We start from the raw sequence: 19,693 nt of genomic DNA, 5'->3' as shown, positions 1-19,693 counted from the left end.
TTCCCTCCCTAGAGTGTCCGTGGATTCGCCTCCAGCGCTACCGCAGCATCCGCATTGACGTGGAGTCCAGTCCAAGCCATCGACCGCCCAAGATCCAGGTGCGCACCTCTGACACGGTCAGGAAACCTCCAGCACTCCCCCCCCCCCCCACCACTCCCCCCGCATCCCATTTCCAATGCCTGGTATCCTTTCAGCCAGCCTCCATCCCGTCTCCAGCAGTCCAGCCCAAGACCCTTGGCTGCAGTTGCCAGCAGCCCAGAGCCCATGCAGTTTCATCGTCTCGAGTCATCAACAGCCCGCTGACTATGTGTTCTTCGGTCTCTGAGCCCCTCATTGGTCCGCTGCCAAGTTCACCGGCCCATGGACCATGTCCTCTTCCTCTCCATCTCAAGCGGAGGGCGGTCTCCCCATTTTCTGGTGCACCAGTCCTCTGCATCCCCGGAGTCTGCGGCCCTTCAAGGCCGCTGCCAACATAGGTGCCACCATCTTGGCAACAGACCCCCTGTGGTTGCAGGATTTCAAAATAAACCACTGTCAGCTCCTTTAATGGGCTGTCTAAAGCCTGTACAGAGCCTATGGCAGATGAACTAGGCAGATGGACTCCGTGGGGGAGCACTGAGACTTTGCTGTCACTCTTCGTGGGTCCGCCCCAGCAGCAGGGCTGCGGTTACAGCTACTCCAGCAGCACCGCCATTTCTTTGGATAATATCAATGCAAGATGCCTGACTAGGAAAGCATATGAGTTTAGGGTGTGTGGATACGTACAGGACATGGGATGTTGTCATTTTAATGGAGACCTGGTTGTAGGAGGACTGGGACTGGCAGTTGAATGTTCCACAGAGCACTGTAGATACAGGTATGATAGGAACAGTGGGGAAAAAGGTGAGAGAGTTGTGATACAGGTACACGACGCTTAACGATATGTTCTGTGAAATTGGGTGTTATGCGATGTGGACGTTGTGGAAACACCACATTAGCAAAGCTGTATGGGAGAGTGTAGTGTACCTGTAAACTTTTTATTTATAAGTAGGGATCTGTGTGGGGATCGACACGGGGCTGTGGGGAGAAAGCGGGGCATTGGGATTAGAGTGGGGACTGACAGGGGCTGTGGGGAGAGAATGAGCCAGTGGGATCAATGTGAGGACTGACATGGGACTGTGGGGAGAGAGCGGGGCAGTGAGATCAGTGTGGGGACTGACAAGGGGCTGTGGGGAGAGAGCTGGGAAGTGGGATCAGTGTGGGGACTGATACAGGGCTGTGGGGAGAGAGCAGGGCAGTGCAATCAGTGTGGGTATACAGTATACAATTTTCTATAGCTAGTGATCACCTTTTCTAAATTGCTGCAGACCTGCTCACTGTAACTGAATAATTATGGGTCCACAGACATATACGTGGTCGGACATTGCCCGAACGGACGTTAAGCGGCACATAGCTGTATTCGTAAAGGGAGACATCACAGTTGACTTTTGAGAGGATATTGCTGGAGAACTATTGTATTATGTGACGCAGTGTTCCTGGAAGTAAGGAACCAAAAAGGAGTGGTCACCTGGATGCGTTCATACAATCACCAGGAGCCAAAGGATCAATGATGCAGATGGATCGTGATATCTGTAAAAGTCTGTGACTGTATGGGATTTCAACTTCCCCATTATTGACTGGGAATGCCAAGGAGTTGAAGGATTGGATGGAATGACTTTGTTAAGGGTGCCCAAGAGAACTTTCTCCAGCAACATATGGGTAGGGTTACCAGGGAAGGGGGATATTGGACCTTGTACTGGAGAATGAAGCTGGTTCGGTTCCTAAGGTACAGGTTGTACTTTAATCCAGCAACGTTGGGACCTGGCCATTGCCGGACCGCAGAAAATGCTGGAAAACCAAAATTGACCCCTAAGGGAACCCCTGATGTAAACATATCAAAGGTAGAACAAAGCATAAAACAGAAAATAATACACCTTTACAGCGCCATTGATTGGGACAGGGGTTCGATTCCCGCCCTGTCTGTGAGGAGTTTGTACTAACAGCGGCAGATTCAACCTTTACAGTGCTAGCGATCGGGACTGGGGTTCGAGTCCCGCGCTGTCTTTAAGGAGTCTGTACTAATGGTGGCAGATTCAAATGTGCTGGAACATGGGAGTTGCTGGACTGCAGAGCACCGGATAAGAAAGATACAACCTGTATTGGTTTTGGACCTGTGCCCACTGTTCTAAGAGCTTTAAGATAGTAATGTTAGACCTCAAGTTAGAACCTTAAACTAGGGCAAGACCAATTTCGACTCAATTAGGCAGGAGGTAGTAATAGTTGATGAGATATAAATGTTAGAAGGTAAAAGCACAGCTGCCAAATGGGAGGCATTAAGGGTGTGATAAAGAAGGTCTAGGATAAACATGTTCCCAATGGGTAAAGGGCAGGAATGGAAAGGTAAAGGAACTTTGGTTAACAAGAGATATCAGGTTAAAAAAAAACACAAAGCCCGAGGGTCAAACAGTGTCCTTTATACGGCAATGGTAAAAATATATAACCAATGTTTCGGGCTTGAGCCCTTCAACAAGATGTGGGAAAATGTCAGCAGGCATCTGAACAAAATAGTAGGGGGAAGAGCAGGGTGTGGTTGCAGAGGCAGGAGGAGATAGGTGGAGAAGGGAGGGAGGGGACAACAGGGATTGAGGAGAGGAAGGATGGCTGGGTGAAGGGAAGGGGAAGAGAGGGAGGAGAACTGGAAAGGGGAAGGGGAGGAAGGAGGGGAGAGCAGGTTAGCAGAAAAGCCAATGTCAATGCCAATATCAGGGCACAGATCAGAGAAGAAAAGGGGGAATATGGGCAGACAGAATCAAAGGAATGCCTTGGGATGTAAAAGGAGTGGAGAAGCATTGAGGAGGATGTATTTTGGTTGATATGGTTCACGATGTGAAAAATAAAAAATTATATAAAAGTTTTTTTAAAAAGAGAAGCATTGAGGACTAAACAAGGTAATGGGATGGCTTTGGCAGAAAATGCAAGGGAGAATCCAAAAATGTTATAAATTTTATAAATATATTAAGAATAAAAGGGTCACAAGGGAAAAAAATTAGTCTCCCTTACAGACTGGGGTGGGAGCCCCTTTGTGCAGACCTGGAGGATATAGGGGAAGATCTTAAATGATTAAGGAGGGAAAGAAAACATTTGAAAACCACTGTTTTAATTGTCCCTCATTGACTCGTTATGTGCACGGTTTCAGAACTCCAAAGGAAATGGGCCAAATATGTCAGTAACAATTGGGTCGAGAGCAGTGATTCTCAACCTTCCCTTCCCACCCACATCCCACCTTAAGCCATCCCTTACTAATCACAGAGCATTAATGGCATAGGGATTACTTCAAGTGGATGCAAGTGGCAAGAGAAAGGTTGAGAACCATTGGTTTAGATAATTCACTCAGAGGGTGGTGGACAAATGGAATGAGCAGGCAGACAAAGTGATGGAGGCAGGTATTCTGGCTTCCTTTAAGAAGCACTTGGATATCTCTATGGATGTGAGGGGATTGGACGGGTCTGGGCCTAATGTAGGCAAGTAGGACAAGAGCTAGGAGAGGCCATTATTTGGCATGGACAAGCTGGGCCTGTCGGCTTGTTCCCATTCTGTAGAACTCTCTAACTCTATAACCTCCTTTAAACATCTAGGCTTCAAGGGGAAGCCAATCAAAACCAAAAATCACCAAAAAGACATTGATCTGATGCTGCCTTTGTGCTGAGAGCTTGCTCTGTGCCGACTAGCTGTACCACTTCCCCTCCATTACCATGGCAGCCTAAGTGAAAGGTAAATGTTGAGCAGATCAAGGAGTCGTTGACCTCTTCTTCCAACTGACTTCAGCTTTACCCAAAATCCAGTGCTTTCAAGTTGCCCTTTGACTATTTCTGAGACTTCAATCTGCTTTCATTCTGTTGAATTACATCTGACCTCAAGTGACTTGGGACTCGGTTTGGTTAACGATGACCTTGCAGAAGTGCTGCCCACTTGTCCAAGTGTTGAGCCATTTGTGACCCTGCTGGACTTATGTCTTCCCTTCACTGGTAAAGGGAACAGACTGTTGTCTATCTAAATTTGCTGAAGACACTAAACTGAATGGGAAAGCAAATTATGCAGAGGTTATGGAGAGTCTGTTGAGACATATGGATGGGTTACGTGAGTGGGCAAAGGTCTGGCAGATAGAGGACAATGTTTGTAAATATGAGGATATCAACTTTGGAATGAAAAGTGAAAGATCAGATTTAAATGGCAAGCGATTGCAGCGAGCTGCTGTGCAGAAGGACTTGGGAGGGCTTGTGCATGAATCACAAAATATTGGTTTGCAAGTTAACAAGAAGGCAAATGGAATGTTGGGCTTCATTATTAGAGGGATTGAATTTAGGAGGAGGGAGGTTCTACTGCAACTGTACAAGGTCCTGGCGAGGCCGCATCTGGAGAACTCGTGCAGTTCTGATCTCCTTACTTGAGGAAAGACATACTGGCCTTGGAGGCAGTGCAGAGGAGGTTCACCAGGTTGATTCCAGAGATGAGGGGGATTGGCCTATGAGGGGATCATCTAGGACTGTACTTTTTAAAATTGAGAAGAATGAGAGGGGATTTATAGAAACTTATAATAGGTATAGATAGAATAGAGGTGGGTAAGTTGTTTCCATTGGCGGGGGAGACCAGAATGAGGAGACATAGCTCAAGATTCAGGGTAGTAGATTTAGGATGGAGATGAGGAGGAATAGCATTTCGCAGAGGATGGTGAATCAGTGGAATTGATCTCAGTAATTATAGTTGAGGCAAGGTTGGATAGATTTTTACATAGTGAGGGAATTAAGAAATATGGGTAAAAGGCAGGTAGGTGGAGATGAGCTGATCATCAGATCAGCCGTGGTCTCACTGAATGGTGGAGCAGGCTCGACAGGCCCGATGGCCATCTCCTGCTCCTAGTTCTTATGTTCAGCATCTATTTCCTCAGATGGACGTCCCACCTACCCTGCTGGGTGACATTTTGACCTACCCAGCTTGTTTGACCTCCGTGAGCCATCCCTGACCGCAGTGAGTCTCAAAACCCCAGTTGGCCGCATTCTTCCTTTAACCCAACCTCGGAGGTGTTCAGTAGTTGCATTTCCCCCAGCAGAGTTCCTCCAACACAACTTCCACCCATCTGAGCAAACTGAAAAACAGCTGGAAAAATATTTACATACACTTAAGAAAAAGAGAGACAGAAAGTTTCACAGAACCTCTTTGATGATCCTACAGTTACACCACAAGTTATAATTGACCGCAGGAGGTTAAAAACCATCCTTCAGTGAAGCTGCAACTCAATTAATACCTCTTGAATTCTTTGCTCTGCACCAAAACCTCTGTAATTTAACAGAGAAACACATGTAACCCAAACTAACAAAAGGCATAATTTTAGTAAAGTATCTACATTCGCATTTTTATTTTAGAGTGTGAACTGTGTTAAATAATTTTGTCTTGCGTTGTGTGACCTGCTGAAAATGAGGTAGACTCCCATCCAATATCTATTTCTGATTCATGCATGCTAACTGCATTAAGGTAGCACCAATGGAACAGAAAGTTATACCGTGGTGGTGGCACCCCGTACAGAGATACACCGAGTTGTTCGGCACGTAATCAGTCCATGCCAGCTGTGCTGATCTACCCCTATATGCCTGTACTTGGCCTTTCTTTCCCTAACCTTTCTCACAATCAGAATTTGTCATGAAGGTGAGTCACAAAATCTGTTGTTTTATGGCCGTATTACAGGGGTGAAATTGCTATAAATTTCATTTTATTATATTAGTGAAAAAGAAGAGAGAAAGTGAGTCAGTGTTACTGATTCATTCAGAAATCTAATGGCAGAGGGGAAGAGGCTGGATACTCATCTTCAGGCTCCTGTGCAGTGAGGAGGGCATGAACTGGGTGGTGAGGGACCCTGAGGATAGAGGCTGCTTTCTTAAGTTCTTTTAAATTAGACATTCAGCTCGGTAACAGACCAGTTCGGCCCCACGAGTCCGTGCCATCCAGCTTACACCCATTAACCTACACCATGGTACGTTTTGAAGGGTGGGAGGAAACCGGAGCCCCCGGGGAAAACCCACGCAGACACAGGGAGAACGTCTTACAGACAGCGTGGGATTCAAACCTGGCCAGGTCCTGATCAATGGTGCTGTAAAGGCATTGCATTAACCACTACGCCAACCATGTCACTCTCTGTAGCCTTTTCCTGTCCCGTGCATTGGTACCTCCATACCAGACAGTGATGCATCCAGTCAGAATGCCCTCCACGGTTCACCTGGAGAAATTTGCAAGTCTTTGGTGACGAATTGAATCTTCTCAAACTCCTCACGGAAAAATGACCACTGACGAGCCTTCTTCTTGATGGCATCGACATGGAGGCCCGAGGGCAGATCTTCAGAGATGTTGACACCGAGGAATTTGAAGTTCTTTACACTTTTCACTGCTGAGTCCTCGACGAGGTCTGATTTGTGTTTCCTTCCTGAAATTCACAATCAGATCCTTAGCTTTGCTAATGTTGAGCGCAAGGTTGTTGGTGTTACGCCACTCAACCAGCTGATCTATCTCCCTCCTGTACGCTTCTTCATTGCTGTCTGTGGTTCTGCCGATGACCCTTTATCCATGAAGTTGTCTAAATTTCTCACTTTCTCTGGCAGCTCATTGTATGTAATGAATTCACTCTGTGTAAAAATGTTCCCTCCATCTTCCCTTTTTATCTATCCACTCTCACCTTAAATCTGTTCTCTCTACTTTTAACCATCCCTACCTTGGGCAGGAGGGGAAAGGCATGAACATTTTCCGGCCCTTCGTGATTTATAGATGATACTCATGAGTTTATTGTCATTTACACTGTACAATGTTCATATACACTGTTATTCTTACTGGCCCAGTGGTTCTCAACCTTTTTCTTTCCACCCACATCCCACTTTAAGTCATCCCTGTGCCATCAGTGCTCTGTAAGGGATTGCTTAAGGTGGTACATGGGTGGGAAGGGAAGGTTGAGAACCACTGCTCTGGACCCAATTGCTACTGAAGTATTTGGCTTGAGAAAAATTGTCATTCGCCCATTTCCTTTGGAGTTCTGAAAATGTGCACATAATGAGACAATGAGGGACAATTAAAACTGTGGTTTCCAAACTTTTTCTTTCCACCCACATCCTACCTTAAGCAATCCCTTCCTAATCACAGAGCACCTATGGCATAGGGATGAAAGTGGGATGTGAGTGGAAAGAAAAAGTTTGAGATGTTTCAGCAATCTTTTTTACTCCTTCCACCATCAACAGAAATCAATGCCCCCCTACTTACTGCCCCCCTACTTGAGGAAATACAACTCAAGATTAGTTTTGCTTGCTCTGTGTAAACCTCTGACATCTTTGTATGGTGAAATCTCTCTTTGGTCTCCATTATTCCGTAGGTCACAATTTCAGCCCAGTTCACCCACAACTCACAATATCGCTTTGAGAAAACATGAGATTACGAACAAAAAGGACAAATTTTAGGACAATGCGTCAGGGAGGAAAATTTGGCCACTGAGCTGAAGAATAGAGGAATGTGCATTAACCACAAACTCAGTAAAAAACATGTAGAGTTGTGAAGCCTATAATCATTTTGAGTCATTTGCGCTGAAGGGGGTTATTTGGTGAAATCTCCGACTTCAGTAATGTTTCTTTTAATTTCTTTCCAGTTTTTTTTGGAGCCCTGACTATTCAAAGAATGCATTTTAGAACATCACTGCTCCATGTCGATAAAAGTAACATCTCTTTTCCCCTCTCGTTGTTTACCTAAAATTAGCATCCAACAGATACCAGGGTGGCGCAGTGGGCATAGCGGTTAGTGCAATGCCTTTACAGCACTAGCGATCCGGACCAGGCATTGAATCCCACACTGTCTGTAAGGAGTTTTCACGTTCTCCCCGTGCCTGCGTCGGTTTTATCCGGGGGCTCTGGTTTCTTCCCACTGTTCGAAACATACCAGAAGTGTAGGTTAATTGGATGTAATTGGGCAGCACAGACTTGTGGTCTGAAATGGCCTGTTACCATGCTGTACGTCTAAATTTAAATTTAAGATGTTCTTGCCATCGGAGAGCTCAATCTTATTTCTTCTATCAATGCCATTGTTAATTGTGGACACCTCTGTTCAATCATTTCTAAACCTCCTTTGTGCTGAGAACAACCTAAGGTTCTCCAGTCGCCCCAAAGAACTTCAGTCTATCCCTTCTATTCAAATAAATGTACCCAGAACCCATTCCAAGACTTTGACATTCTTCCCCCTTAGTTCAGGCTTATAGGCTGTGGCATTTGCAAACATTTTCAGCCAGGAGAATCCAATGACACCACGTAACTTGACTTCTCTGATGTTTCCACTATCACCGTGGCCAGTCTTCATCAATTCATTTTGCTCCACATGAAGAAAGGGACTGTGTCCACTGGATACATCAGGGGATATTGAGTGCAGAAGTTGGGGAAGTCATGTTGCAGTTTTATAAGCTACTGGGGAAGGCCTATTTGGAGCATTGTGTTCAGTTTCAGGCACCATGCCGGAGGAAAATGTTTGCAAGCTGGAGATGGTGCAGAGAAGATGTCGCCAGGACTCAGGGGCCTGAGCTACAGGGAGAGGTGAAGCCGACCGGGGTTTTATTCCTTGGAGGGCAGGAGGATGAGGGGAGATCTCACAATGGGGGACAAAGTCATGAGAGGAAAAGATCGGCTGAAAGCAGAGAGTCTTTTGATGACCAGAGGGCATGGGTTTAAAGGGGGAGAGATTTAAGAGGAACCCGAGGGTAATGTTTTTACACAGAGAGTGGTGAGTGCGTGGAATGCGCTGCTCAAGGAGGTGGCTGAGGCAGGTACTATTGGAATTTTTAAGGAAAAATAACTTGGATTGAATGTGGTTAGAAGGATATGGGCCAAAACCAGGCTGGTAGGACTAGTGCAGGTGGAACATTTTGGTTGGCATGGACAAGTTGTGCCAAAGGCCTGTTCCAAGCTCTTCTTGTTGCTATTGTTCGTCCTTCGTAGTCGAAGATGACCATGACTTGTTGGGTTTAAGTCATGACTCGCGCTTGACTTGGATTAAAGTGAGGGAGAGTTGCACAGGTCGACAGCCTCAATCTCTCACACCGGCCTATCTGGACCCAGTGGCAAGACATAGTCGAGTCGGCGGGAGACAGGTCAGGATGCAGTGGATGGCCATCAGGGTTCTGTATGTGTCTCACTGTGCCCTCTTAGTGCTCCACGATGCATTGATGAGAATCACCTTTCTGCCCGTTGAACCAGTGAAGGTTTCTTCCTCACATTCCGCCGAATCCAGGCTTCACACGCTAGGTAGACAAGACCTGAGTGTTGTGGGTCTACGGCAGTTTTTGCGGTGTGCTCGCAAGCCTCCCTACCCATTGTTGGGCATCCTCATCTGCCTTTGCAGCCCTCAGGCGATGTCTCCTCTTCCGCCTGCTCTGCCATTGGGATGATCACCTAGTGGTGTAGTAATGGCACCACCCCCTCACTTGTTTTCGCCCGCTACCTGAAGTGGTTTCCAGGGTGTGGCACAAGGAGCCAATAAGTGAGAGATTTAGGAGATGAGTGAGGTCCAGTGATGCCTACCATCCCCACCTTAGTGAGGCACAGCTATCAGCCCCAAAAGTACTCCCTCTCCTCAGAGCTCTCTATGACGATGTTGAAGATCTGTGTACCTACTCATGTTGTTCCAGATCAATCCTGTCCACAAAAAAGCAAAGAAACACAGATATATCCTGTCCACACAAGGTAAATTTAATACAGGCCTGGCTAATCAGTCCACTTGAAACTATCAGCAAGCCGGTGGAAGGTGACATTGAGAGTGGCACCAAGTATTCACCCAACAACAACACATTTACTGGGGCAGCAACAATAGCTTGAAACATGAACCGAAAAGCTAAGTTCCAGAGGCAAGGTGGACCTAACTGCCCTTGACATTCAGGTGGTAATGGGAAGTCCCAGTAAAACTGAAGCCGACAGGTATCCAGGGATAAACTGTCCATTGGCCGGAGTTGTAAAGAGGAAGGTGTCTCTGGTGGCTGGAGGTCAATATTCCCAGCTCCAGAGATTTGCCAGGGCAGAGTCCCTGACAACGGTCTGAAGTTGCGTCACATGTGACCCTGTAATAAAGACGTCCATCCCTGCATGTAGCAAGACCTGAACTACATGCGAATGTGGACTGAAAAGAGGCAAGTTAAACATGAAAGCCAGTAGATGCTGGGGTCAGGTGTAATACAGGAATGATCAGGAGAAACTCAGCAGATGAGAAACTCATCTATAGGAAGACTTGGGCCTAGACCTTTCGTCAAAGTATAAGTAATATTTGTGCCATGCAAGTACCATACAGTAACTATTTTTAACAAGAGAGAAGTTAATACATATCCTTGCTATGTCTTCATCAGGTTTCAAGGATCATTTATTTCCTGCTGTTATCAAACTCCTGAATGAACCTCATAACATTAAAATATTGTTGCCTTTGCTCTCCACCAGCGGATCTCTCTCTGTAACTCTACACTACTCTGCTACGCTGAGGTTGCTGCACAGAGCACTGTGTATGCTGTTCTATGCATGAGATGTTCAGCTAGATTGCCTGCTAAACAAACCCTGTGACATGGCATTCAATGGCATTCCCATTGGCAATGCCCCACTATGAAGAATCTGGTAAAGGTAAACATAATGGGGGTCACCAGCGACCTTAAAGATTAACTGAAGCAAACATGATAGGGATAGCTGATAGGTAGCTCGCGTCCAAGCACTGGCAAGGAGCCTGTCGGAACTCTTTCCAACCCGAGATGCTCAACATCATCCTGAACAAAGCAGCCCACATGATTGGCCTTCACACCCCCCTTCCCCCGGTCACCTTGAACCCACTTCCCGCTGACATGGGCCAGCTCCAGCCTGGGATGCCTACAAAATGCATTGCATTTCCCATCCTGCTTTCCCCCTGATGGAGCTCTCCAAATCCCAACCTCAGCAAAGGTAGCGAGTGCAGGGGAACACTGCTGCCTGCAGATAGATGAGTGAATGAGGGCTTAGTGTCACATAAGCACAGTATAGCGCCAATATGTCCTCGGAAGCTTGAGGACATTTGGCATCTTACCTGCATCCCTTAACAACTTCAACAGGTGCACCATAGAAAGTAATCTGTTAGGGTGTGTCACTGTGTGGGTCGAACTGCTCGGCTCGAGCCTCTCCCCTCCATTGATTCGTTCTATAACAGTGGTTCTCAACTTTTTTTCTTTCACTCACACACCACTTTAAGTATTCCCTATGCCATCGATGCTCTGCGATTAGTAAGGGATTGCTTAAGGTGGGATGTGGGTCAGAAGAAAAAGTTTGAAAACCACTGTTGTAATCGTCCCTCATTGACTCGTTATGTGCACGGTTTCAAAACTCCAAACGAAACGGCCAATGACAATTTTTCTCAAGCAAAATATTTCAGTTACAATTGGGTCTAGAGCAGTGATTCTCAACCTTCCCTTCCCACCCATATCCCACCAAATTTAGCATACTGTGTGCAGTTCTGGTCACTGAATTATAGAAAGGATATCAGCAAGGTAGAGAGAGTTCAGAGAAGATTTATGAAAATGTTACCTGGGTTTCAGAATCTAGATTAAATCTAGAATACAAAGAAAGATTGAGCAGATTAGGTCTTTACTCCTTGGAGTGTAGAAGGTTGAGGGGGGATTTGATAGAGGTATTTAAAATTATGAGGGGGATAGATAGAATGTGGATAGGCTTTTTCCATTGAGATTGAAACAAGAGGTTAAGAGTTAAGGGGCAAAAGTTTAGAAGTAACATGAGAGGATGAGGGGGAACTTGTTTATTCAGAGAGTGATGTCTGTGTGGAATGAGCTTCCAGGAGAAGTAGTGGTGGTAGGGTTCATTTTGTTATTTAAGGAAAAATTGGATAGGTACGTGGATGGGAGGGGAATGGAGGGTTATGGGCAGGGTGCAGGTAGGTGGGACTAGAGGCGAATACTTAATTTGGTCTGGACTAGAAGGGCTAAAATGGCCTGTTTCCGTGCTGTAATTGTTATATGGTTAATGGTCAAGCAATCCCTTACTAATCACAGAGTGCCTATAGCGTAGGTGTGTGAGTGAAAAGAAAAAGAGTGAGAACCACTGATCTACAACTCCCACTGCCTTAGAAAAGCAGCCAATATATCAAAAGTCTCATCCCACCTGGACACAATCTTTTTAACTCCCTCTTTAAGTAATCCCTGTGCCATCGGTGCTCTGTGATTAGAGGAATTGCTTAAGGTGGGATGTGGGTGGGAAGGGAAGGTTGAAAATCACTGCTCTAGACCCAATTGTTATTGAAAGATTTTGCTTGAGAAAAATTGCCATTATCCCATTTCCTTTGGAGTTCTGAAACCGTGCACATAACGAGCCAATGAGGGACGATTAAAACAGTGGTTTTCAAACTTTTTCTTTCAGAATTGGAAACAGATTCAGAATCAGGATTTATTGCCATGAACAAGTCATGAAATTCCATGTTTTGCAGCAGCTTCACATTCTAAACATTCAGATTATGAACCATCTTATAACATTACATAAAAAATAAAATAGCAAAAACAGTTCACGAAAAGTAAGTCAGTTCACTGATCATTCAGGAACCTGATGGCAGTAGAGAAGAAGCTGTCCTTGTGCCGCTGAGTTCTCGTCTTTAGGATGGTAGCAGAGTGGCCTGGGTTGTGGTGGGGGGGTCCTTGGGGATAGAGACTGCTTTTTTAAGACACCGCCTCATGTAGATGTCCTCCATTCATTAATCCCTTACTAACCACAGATGCAATGAAAGTCTTACTTGCTGCAGCTTACTAGTTAGGTAAAACACAGCAACACAAAATTTAAAAAATTAACAAAGTAAAATATAGATAATAAATATAAAAAGAAGAGAAAGAAAATAAATAATAAATATTCAGAGATAAAACATGAACGTCTTCAGACACCACGGTTGAAGTAAAAACACAACGCTGGAGAAACTCATCTGGTCAAACAGTGTCCTTTATGTAGCAAAAGTAAACTGATGTTTTGGGTTTGTGCCCTTTATCAAGGTATGAGTAAAATGTAGGCAAGCACCCAAACAAAATGGTGAAGGAGGGCAGGGGCAGGGGAGGAGCCCAGTCCCACAGGCCAAAAGTACTGATGCGCCTCCCTCCCTCCCTCCTTTATCCACCTTTCACCTCCCGCATTTTGTTTAACATTCAAACTTTATTTAAAACTACAACCACAACATTACAAGGCACACCGATCGACAACTAAAAACCACCATTAATGTGGCAGAAAGACCGCGAGGCGCAGCAATCATTACCACCTCTCTATTACCCAGTGTTTCACATCAAATTAAAGCACGATTTTCACCATCAACCGCATGCACAATCCCCCGGGAGGGGCCAAACATTTGCCAGAAATGGACCACCGTCCCCTCGGACACCGCGTGCTCCCGCTCCAACCTGGACGTAACCCCGAAGGATGGGCAAGCAGTCAGCTCGCCCCATGCCCTCGGCCACCCCCCCAACACATTTTTTCCACTCTTTGATGAAGGGCTCAAGCCCGAAATGTCGGTTAGATATTTTTATCTTTTTCTACACAAAGTATACTGTTTGTCCTGTTGAGTTTCCCCAGCATTGTGCTTTTAAATAAATATCAAGAGTTGGTCGATAATGCAGAAAATGTGTTCTATCAGGAGTGCAGCCAAGAATGTGGTGGTTTAAGGGTTCGAGTGTTACGGGGAAATTGAAGACCTGCTGTTTCACTTCAGAAACTCCAGAATGAGACATCAGAACCAGTCCCATTCTACTTGCAGCCATCGATCAAATATATGATATGAGAGTTTCAAGGTTCAAGGTTCCATCCATTGTCATGTATTAACACGTTATGTGTGATATACTTTAACTTTTGTCTGCTGTAAGGCAAAGAGTCACTGTGAGCATTGCCCGGCGCCCCTGACAATAGGAGAGAAAGAGGCAGACGAGAGTCCCTTCACAGTCACCGGGTGTCACTTCCAGCGTTTCCGTAAACTCTGCAAAGATCCACGCTCCATTGGCGAACCGAGCTCCAGACCCAAACCTCTGACGCGGTCAGCAAGCCTTCAGCGCCCGAGGACCCTTGGGGAGCACCCTCTCGCATCCCGGTTCTGACACCCCGTTCCCAGGAGCTGGTCTCTAGCAGCTCGCTGCCCACGTGGGTCCCCCCACGCCCCCGACCGCAAGTTGCCCTCCGCCTTTGTGGGACCTTCAGCCGCTGAGCCCCTGAGCATATACATAATTTTCTCTTGCTGCAGCCACGCCAACTAATATTGCATAAACAGATACTAACGGTTGCTTGTTTTACTCTCCTGTGCAAGGGGAATACTCTGTGCACTTTAACAACATAACTCTGAATTTTGAAGCTCTCCAAAGGGTCACCCTCAGCCTTCTTCGTTAAATAAAAAAAAATCCTCTCAGTGGGTGCACCCTTCTCTCAAGGCTGCGGAATTTGCTCTCTCACCTCTGGGTCAACGCAATGGTTCAAATGTCTTTTTGTGTTGTTGAGGGGTGTGTTGCAAATGCCTTGCCCAACAAGCAACCTGTAGATCAACGTGGAGATCAGGGAATTGTTCTGGGCAACAATTATACCACAACGAACACCACCCTTACTTGAAACTGCATGTTAGCTAGTCATTTATTGCAACGCTGGCTGGGATCTTACTCTACATACATGGGTGAATCATTCAAGATACAGGTTTGTTGTGTAATAATACAGAACATGTAATATTACACAAATTTGCCTTCTGACTGCTGTAAGGCAGACAAAGGGTCATCATAAGCTATGCCCGGCGCCGTTTACAGTAAGAGAGAGAAAGAGAGTTCTTTCTGAGTAATTGAGTGTCCGCGGATTCACCTCCAGATCTCCCGCAGCCTCTGCAAGCCACAGACGTTTGATTCATTGGCCACCCGTGCTCCAGATCTGAACCTCCGACGCGATTGGGAAGCATCCAGCGCTCGAAGCTCCACTTTTTTATTTGGGCACATGGCCATTTTGGCCCACGAGTCCGGGCCGCCCAATTTAAACCCCATTAACCTACATCCCCGATATGTTTCAAATGGTGGGAGGAAACCAGAGCCCCCCCACAACCCCAGGGAAAACTCATACAGGCACAGGGAGAACGCGCAAACCTCTGACAGACATTACGGGATTCAAGCCCCGGTCCTGATCGCTGGCGCTGTAAAGGTGTTGCGCTATCCACTACGCCGACCATTCAGCATCACGGGATCCCCTTCTTGCCTTCCACACTCTCTTGGATCCAGGTTCCAATACCTGGTTCCCATGAGCCAGTCTGCAGGCTGGCAAGGGTCCTTCTGCTGAGTATTTTAAGTTCTTTGCAATGTGATAATGTGTAATGTGTGTAATGTCAACAACCTAAGGCAGTAATAGGTTTGAAATGTTATAACCCTGTATACATCTGTACATACATGGGGCTAGAACCTCTCCATGTGACATAACACAGAGGATTAACAGTGGTGCAGCAGTCAGTGCTGGTGCTTCCCTGCTTCAAGGAGCCAAGTTCAATCCTCACCTCAGGTGCTATCAGCACAGACCTTCTCCCTGTGATAGACAAACATTCTAATTTACATTAGTAAAGGGGCAAACAGCTCAATATAATGGCCTGGCAGCTCCACAGGTTCAATCCTTAAATCTGGTGCCATCTGACCCCAAGATCATTGCCGAGATCATAAAACATTGCCGCAGATATAGGCCATTCAGCCCATTAAGCCTGCCCCGCTATTCAATCGTGAGCTGATCCATTTTCCCACTCAGTCCCACTGCCCAGTTTTCTCCTTTGATGCCTTAGCTAATCAAGAACCTATCAATCTCTGCCTTAAATACACCCAATGACTTGACCTCCACAGCCGCCTGCGGCAACAAACCCTGCACATTTACTACCCTCTGGCTGAAGAACCATAGAAAACTACAGCCCAGAAACAGGTCCCTTTGGCCCTTCTAGTCTGTACTGAACTTTTTTTTTGCCTAGTCGCACTGACCTGCACCCAGTCCCTATACCTCCACACGCTCCCATCCACGGACCAGTCCAAATTCTTCTTAAATGTGAAAATTGAGCCCGAATTCACACCTTCAGCTGGCAGCTCATTCCACGCTCCCACCGCTCTCTGTGAGAAGAAGTTCCCTCCACGCCCCTGTTCTCAGTGGACGCCTTTCAATCCTGAAGTTGATCCCTCTACCCTAGGTTCTCCCACCATGGGGAAACAAACTTTCTACATCTACTCTGTCTATGCCTTTCAGCATTCAAAATGTTTCAATTACACCTCCCCCCCCCACCCACCATTCTCCTAGATTCCAACGAGAACAGGCCAAGAGCTGTCAAAAGCTCCCGTTATGATAACCCTTTCATTCCTGATCTAATTTAATTTAATTTAGAGATACAGCACGGTAACAGGCCATTTCGGCCCACAGGTCCGTGCCGCCCAATTTATATCTCAATAACCTTCCACCCTTGGTACAGTTTGAACAAAGGGAGATCCCCCCGGAGAAAACCCACACAGATATGGGGAGTACGGACAAACTGCTGACAGATAGCGCGGGATTCAAACCCCAGTCCAGTCCTGGTCACTAGCTCTTTAAAGGCACTGCACTAACTGCTATGCTAACCGTGTGGAGTTTGCACGCCCACCCGCAAGTTTCCTCCGGAAGCTCTAGCTTCGTCTCACAATCCCCAAAGGTGGGCAGGTTGGTAAAGCAACAAGGCAAGAAAATCGATGGAAAAGTTGAAAATGGTGGAAAAACTTGGCAAATCAGTCAGCATCTGTGGAAAGGGAGGGGGACCTGAAATTCTCTGCACATGCTGCCCGCCCTTTTGAGCAGGCCAGCGTTTTCTGATTGGGAGGTGAAATGAGCATTATCAACTGGATTTGTGGATGGCAGAATCTGGGGTGGGAGGTAGCTATTGGGAATGGGGAGAGAATAAAATGGGATGGATGCAATTGGATGCTCAATGGTCTGCACTTGAACTTCCTCCAGACCAATTTTTGCTATGACCCCTTTGCTCAACATTCATGGGCCCCCTTCCCCATGAAGCAGTCAAGATTAGTTGGTGTTGTCCGTATTTCTACCGACTGCATGTAATCGTAAAAAGTATTTAGGATTTAAGTCTGTGCACCCCGTTGAGAATGGCTGGTCTAGCTGACCATCTCGATTCCCTTCAGCCGTCCTACTGCACCATAATAGGCTGAATATGCCCGGGATTGTCGGATCTTGAAACCTAAACAGGCTCAGGCCTGGTCAGTACTTGGAGGGGAGATTGCCGAGGGACACCAGGTGCCATGGGTTTCTGTGAGGGGCGCTGGACAAAGTGGCGACTCTCTGTCTGCCTTACGGTAGACAAAGGTTAAAGAATTTTATGTAAGTTCCATTCTAAATGTAGCAATAATGGAACCTTTATCTTTACATGACTGTCCTCAGCCTTATCCATGGCCAGGATGAGGCCAAACGTAAACACTTCATCTTCCTCCTGGGCAGCCTTCAACTTGAACATCGATTTTTTTTCTAATTTTGCGTATCCCCTCTTCCTTATGTAGTTCCCTTTTCCCATCTCTCCATTACCTACACCTATTCTCACTTTGCAGTCCCATGTTTCCCCATCCCCATCCCCAAAGCTCTCTCCATCTACCCGTCCCTCCAACTCTCGTACCTTCTGTCCCATTCCCTATCACCTCTTGATCCCTCCCCAGGTCTTTCCCTCTTTATATCTGTACTTTTTAATTTTATCTTTATTTGGAGATACAGCACGGTAACAAGGCATTTCTGTCCACGAGCCCGTGCCGGTCAAATGCCCCAATTAAACTACTAACCCCGTTTGTTTCAGAGGGTGGGAGGAAACTGGAGTGCCTCAAGGAAACCCATGGAGAGAACATGCACATTCCTTACAAAGAGTGCTGGATTTGGATTGATCCTTTCAATCCATGGATGCTAACTGAAGTCTCTCCAGCCTGATGCCGATCAGGCTAAGTGTCCATGCCGTACGTCCCAATGATCCATTCCATGTTTTGTTTTTGGTTCCACAGATGATTGCGCACAACATGAAGAGGAAGTGCAAGTGTCACGGCACCTCTGGCAGCTGCCAACTGAAGACATGCTGGCAGGTGACACCGGACTTCCGCACGGTGGGCAACCTGCTGAAGCACAAGTTCTACAATGCCACGCTGATCAAGGCCCACAACCGCAACGCCGGCCAGGTGGAGCAGGCCCAGCACCACCCCCACCGCAGGAAGTCCGCTGCCGGCGAGCTTGTCTTCTTCGAGGACTCGCCCAACTTCTGCGAGCGCGAGCCCGAGCTGGACTCGGCTGGCACCCGGGGTCGGATCTGCAACAAGACCAGCCCCGGCCTGGACAACTGCGAGAGCCTGTGCTGCGGGCGGGGCCACAACATTCTGAGGCAGTCACGGCGGGAGAGGTGCAATTGCAAGTTCCACTGGTGCTGTTACGTCGCGTGCGAGGAGTGCAGAGTGACTGAGTGGGTAAGTGTGTGTAAATAAAGCCCACCTGCAAACTAAAAAAGTGAATGCACGCACATACATGAAAAATAAATCCATAATTAAGCCTGGAATAATAAAACAACAGCAAAAGAAAACAACGGAGACATTGAACCTTAACTTTGAGCCCTGCCTCCAATGGACATTTGCACTCTGCAGTTACAGACTCAATCTTTTCACGGACCGACTGCCCTCCTTGGAACTGGGCCAGGAATTTCCACCAGGTAAACCCCATGCCCAACCCCACCACATTTCTTCTTCTTCTTTCCGAAGTCATCCTGGTCGGTGATTGACAGGACGTACCATGGGGAAGAGCTCGTAAAGTTCAGAGACTCAGGAAGAAGAGAAAAAAAAGACTTCAAAGACTTCTGCAAGAAATTGTCAAAGGAATTGGGGAAGAGGAGAAACCCTCGCCCGCTCACAAAAAACACCCACAATTCTGTGATTATTTGGAATTGTGTTACTTTTCCTCGTTGTTTAATGTATTATAAGTTATTTTAATATAATGAATGCTTTTACATTTTGAAAGTGTTTGGCTAACAATGTGTTAAAACGCTGTCCTGATATTAAAAGGTATTTCAAATTGCCAAACTATTGCAAATCCTTGCACTGTTTGTGATATTCTATCAGGGATTGCATAAAAACAGCAGATTGTTCAGAAAGAACTTGTTTAAATTTAAGTAAACTACAGAAATCTCCAAAAGTACTTTGGAATGACAGCAACTCGGGGGATAATAGGAGTCCATGCTGCCAATCCCTTCCTCCTGGCTGAGAAACAGGGGCACGTACATAGTTCCCTGAAGGTGGTGGCAGAGGAAGATGAGATGGTGAGGAAAGGTGTGATGCTGCCTTCAGTGGACTGGGGGGTAGGGGGGGGGGCATGGATGGAAAAAATGAGGACCTCACGTTACAGATGTCTAGGGGGTGGGTAAGACCGCACCCATCCAATGTGCGCAGTTCTGGCCGTCAGACTATTGAAAAGTCTTGGGTGGCACGGTTGGCGTGATGCATTTACAGTGCCAGTTTGAATCCGCCACTGTCTGCAAGGAGATTGTACACTCGCCCTGTGTCTGCGAGGATTTTCTTTGGATGCTCCGGCTTCCTCCCACACTGTAATGACGTTCAAGTTCAACTTTATCG

The 19,693-nt window shown here is 46.5% G+C and overlaps 1 protein-coding gene across 1 annotated transcript in view; it reads left to right on the top strand.

The window, feature by feature from the left end:
- Positions 1-19,120, top strand: part of wnt10a (wingless-type MMTV integration site family, member 10a) — a 113,077-nt gene extending 93,957 nt beyond the window's left edge. The window contains exon 4 of the mRNA XM_069930554.1: positions 18,086-19,120. Coding sequence (XP_069786655.1) covers positions 18,086-18,556 — 471 coding nt within the window. The 3' untranslated portion in view covers positions 18,557-19,120. The remainder of the gene's footprint in view (positions 1-18,085) is intronic.
- Positions 19,121-19,693: the final 573 nt, after the last annotated feature.

Source organism: Narcine bancroftii, chromosome 4 (assembly GCF_036971445.1).
Source record: "Narcine bancroftii isolate sNarBan1 chromosome 4, sNarBan1.hap1, whole genome shotgun sequence".
NCBI classification, from domain to species: Eukaryota; Metazoa; Chordata; class Chondrichthyes; order Torpediniformes; family Narcinidae; genus Narcine; species Narcine bancroftii.
This window is presented reverse-complemented; position numbering and strand designations above follow the sequence as displayed.